Source organism: Nerophis lumbriciformis, linkage group LG22 (genome assembly GCF_033978685.3).
Source record: "Nerophis lumbriciformis linkage group LG22, RoL_Nlum_v2.1, whole genome shotgun sequence".
Classification (NCBI taxonomy): Eukaryota; Metazoa; Chordata; class Actinopteri; order Syngnathiformes; family Syngnathidae; genus Nerophis; species Nerophis lumbriciformis.
Genome location: NC_084569.2, coordinates 16,354,313 through 16,356,883, shown reverse-complemented (window position 1 = coordinate 16,356,883; position 2,571 = coordinate 16,354,313). Strand labels below are relative to the sequence as shown.

Here is a 2,571-nt window from a genome sequence, read left to right as displayed (position 1 = left end):
CAGACATAATAAATAGACGTTGAGATTTTTGTTCATAAACATTCAAGTCCGGGGTGGCAATGTAAACAAAGTCAGTCGAGGTATCGTTGGCCTTTTGGTCACCGCATGGCTTTCGTCTCACCAATGGCGTCTTTTTTTTTTCCCTCAAAGGGGGGGTCAGCATATGACGCAGCCCTTCTCCTTGGCCTGTCCCCCTCCCACCGCCTTCTCTTTGATGTACATCAAGTCACTGTGCACGCTGGGCCGGCGCGCGAAGGGCGCCACGATGCCGTACGCGTCCTTGCATTTCTTGACCCGGAACGACTTCCGGTGCAGGAGCTCGCAGGACTGCAGCGACACCTTGCAGTGGCGGTCGGGGCTCATCTCGTCGGGCAGCTTGGCCATGGCGAAGAGCGCCTGGAACATGCGGTCCACGTTGGTGTTCTTCTTGGCGGAGACCTCGAAGTAGGGGCAGCGGCAATGCTGGTCGTCGCCGCGCACCAGCTCCTCGATCTCCTCCTCCCGCACCGCCCGCTGGAAGTCGCGGTCGCACTTGTTGCCGCAGATGACCAGCGGCACGTCGGCGTTCTCCTTGGTCTTGTTCCTCAGGCACGACTTGGTTTCGTAGATCTGCCGCTTGAGGCGCTGCACCTCCTGGAAGGACTCCCGGTTGTCCAAACTGAACACCAGGACGAAGACGTCGCCTGCCAAAAAAGGAGCAATGCACAGTCAGCACCCAAATAACTACCTGCAGAATAGTGAGATATGGTAATAATAATAATAATAATAATAATAATAATAATAATAATAATAATAATAATAATAAGGGATTAAGCGGTAGAAAATGGATGGATGGATGGATAATAATAATAATAATAATTTGTAACGCACTTTACAGTTGTTAAAATCTCAAAGTGCTACAAAGTATAGAAATTAAAAAATAAAAAATAAAATAGAAATAAAATCATGACACACACTGATAAAACTACATTGCGTAATTGCGCACTGTTAAAAAAAACAAAAAGACACGCACCTGTGAGGATGGAGAGTCTCCTCATGGCGGGGAACGGGTGGTTGCCAGACGTGTCCAAAATGTCCAGCTGGTAAACATTCCCCCTGATGCTGTACAACTTCCTGTGAAAGTCCTCGATCGTGGGCGTGTATTGTTCCTCCACGCGCTCGTTCAAAAACCGCGAAATAATGGCCGTCTTGCCCACCTTGGTGGAGCCCAGGATCACCATCCTGTAGCAGTTCTTGGCCGGGATGTTGAACTCGTTCTCGGAGGGTGTCATCTTCTTGATCATGGTCGGTGTATGCGTGAGGTTAGGAGGGAGTAGGGGGGGGTCTCACTGATTCCGCAAGTGGCCCCGCCGTGGGTATTTATGCGATGGGGATGGCCACGCCCCTTGTCTGTGCGTCACGCGTCACGCGCCCCCCCTCCCCACGCCCCCTCCAGACAGCTGGACAGACCCCCGCCGTGGTGGTTACTATGCCTGTTTTTGTCCGTGCGTCACGTAATGTGGCCGTCCCAGAATAAAGGCTGGGGAGAGAGAGAGAGAGAGAGAGTGAGAGAGAGAGAGAGAGAGAGAGAGAGAGAGAGAGTGGGAAAAAATAAATAAATAAAATAAAACTTGATGGATTTTAAAAATATCACAATTTGGGGTGGTGCCGGTCACGTGGGTGCGTTTTATTTTTTTTATTTTTTATTTATTTAATTGGCAATAATTATTACGAGCGACGGTGGATCAAATAAATACAACAAACCTAAAGACCCTGCAGTATGGTGTTTGAGCGGAAGGGGGCGCACATCCCAGCCTTTCCTGTGCACTGATATGCTTGTGGTATACGGTTCTGTCCTCATAAGTTCTCCTTTTGTGTGCTCTTTCTTTTTTTTTTTTTACATCAGGAACAAATATATAACTTAATTTTTTTATTTGTCCGACCGCTTCTATGTTAGCTACCTCTCTTTGTTTATAATGTCTATTTTCTGCTGGATCTACTCCAGTGGTCCCCAACCACCGGGCCGCGACCCGGTACCGGTCCGTGGATCGATTGATACCGGGCCGCACAAAAAAATTAATAAAAATAAAATAAAATAAAAAAATATTTTTTTATTTTTTATTTTTTTATTAAATCAACATAAAAAACACTAGATACACTTACAATTAGTGCACCAACCCAAAAACCCTCCCTCCCCCATTTACACTCATTCACACTCATTCGCACAAAAGGGTTGTTTCTTTCTCTCATTCACATATATATATATATATATATATATATATATATATATATATATATATATATATATATATATATATATATATATATATATATATATATATATATATATTTTTTTTTTTTTTTTTAAATCAACATAAAAAACACAAGATACACTTACAATTAGTGCACCAACCCAAAAAACCTCCCTCCACTCATTCACAAAGGGTTGTTTCTTTCTGTTATTAATATTCTGGTTCCTACATTATATATCAATATATATCAATACAGTCTGCAAGGGATACAGTCCGTAAGCACACATGATTGTATTTTTTTAATGACAAAAAAAATAAAATAAATAAAAGATAAATAAAA

At 43.4% G+C, this 2,571-nt stretch overlaps 1 protein-coding gene across 2 annotated transcripts; it reads right to left on the bottom strand.

Moving 5' to 3' along the window:
• Nucleotides 1–1,351, bottom strand: LOC133615074 (dexamethasone-induced Ras-related protein 1-like). 2 transcript variants are annotated; one of them, XM_061973419.1, is made up of 2 exons: nt 1,013–1,351; nt 1–683 (listed from the first exon to the last, which is right to left on the bottom strand). In XM_061973419.1, the coding sequence occupies exons 1-2, from the start codon at nt 1,281–1,283 to the stop codon at nt 157–159; spliced, it is 798 nt and encodes a 265-aa protein (XP_061829403.1). In that variant the 5' UTR covers nt 1,284–1,351; the 3' UTR covers nt 1–156. The 2 variants fall into 2 exon arrangements, with proteins under 2 accessions (XP_061829403.1, XP_072771860.1); XM_072915759.1 differs by having other exon boundaries at nt 1–609.
• Nucleotides 1,352–2,571: the final 1,220 nt, after the last annotated feature.

Excerpts from the sequence above, each read along its gene's own strand:
- LOC133615074 (XM_061973419.1), bottom strand. The coding sequence starts at position 1,283 with ATGATCAAGAAGATGACACCCTCCGAGAACGAGTTCAACATCCCGGCC. Across the intron at positions 684-1,012 it reads GAGACTCTCCATCCTCACAG|GCGACGTCTTCGTCCTGGTG; the intron begins GTGCGTGTCTTT and ends CTTTTTTGGCAG.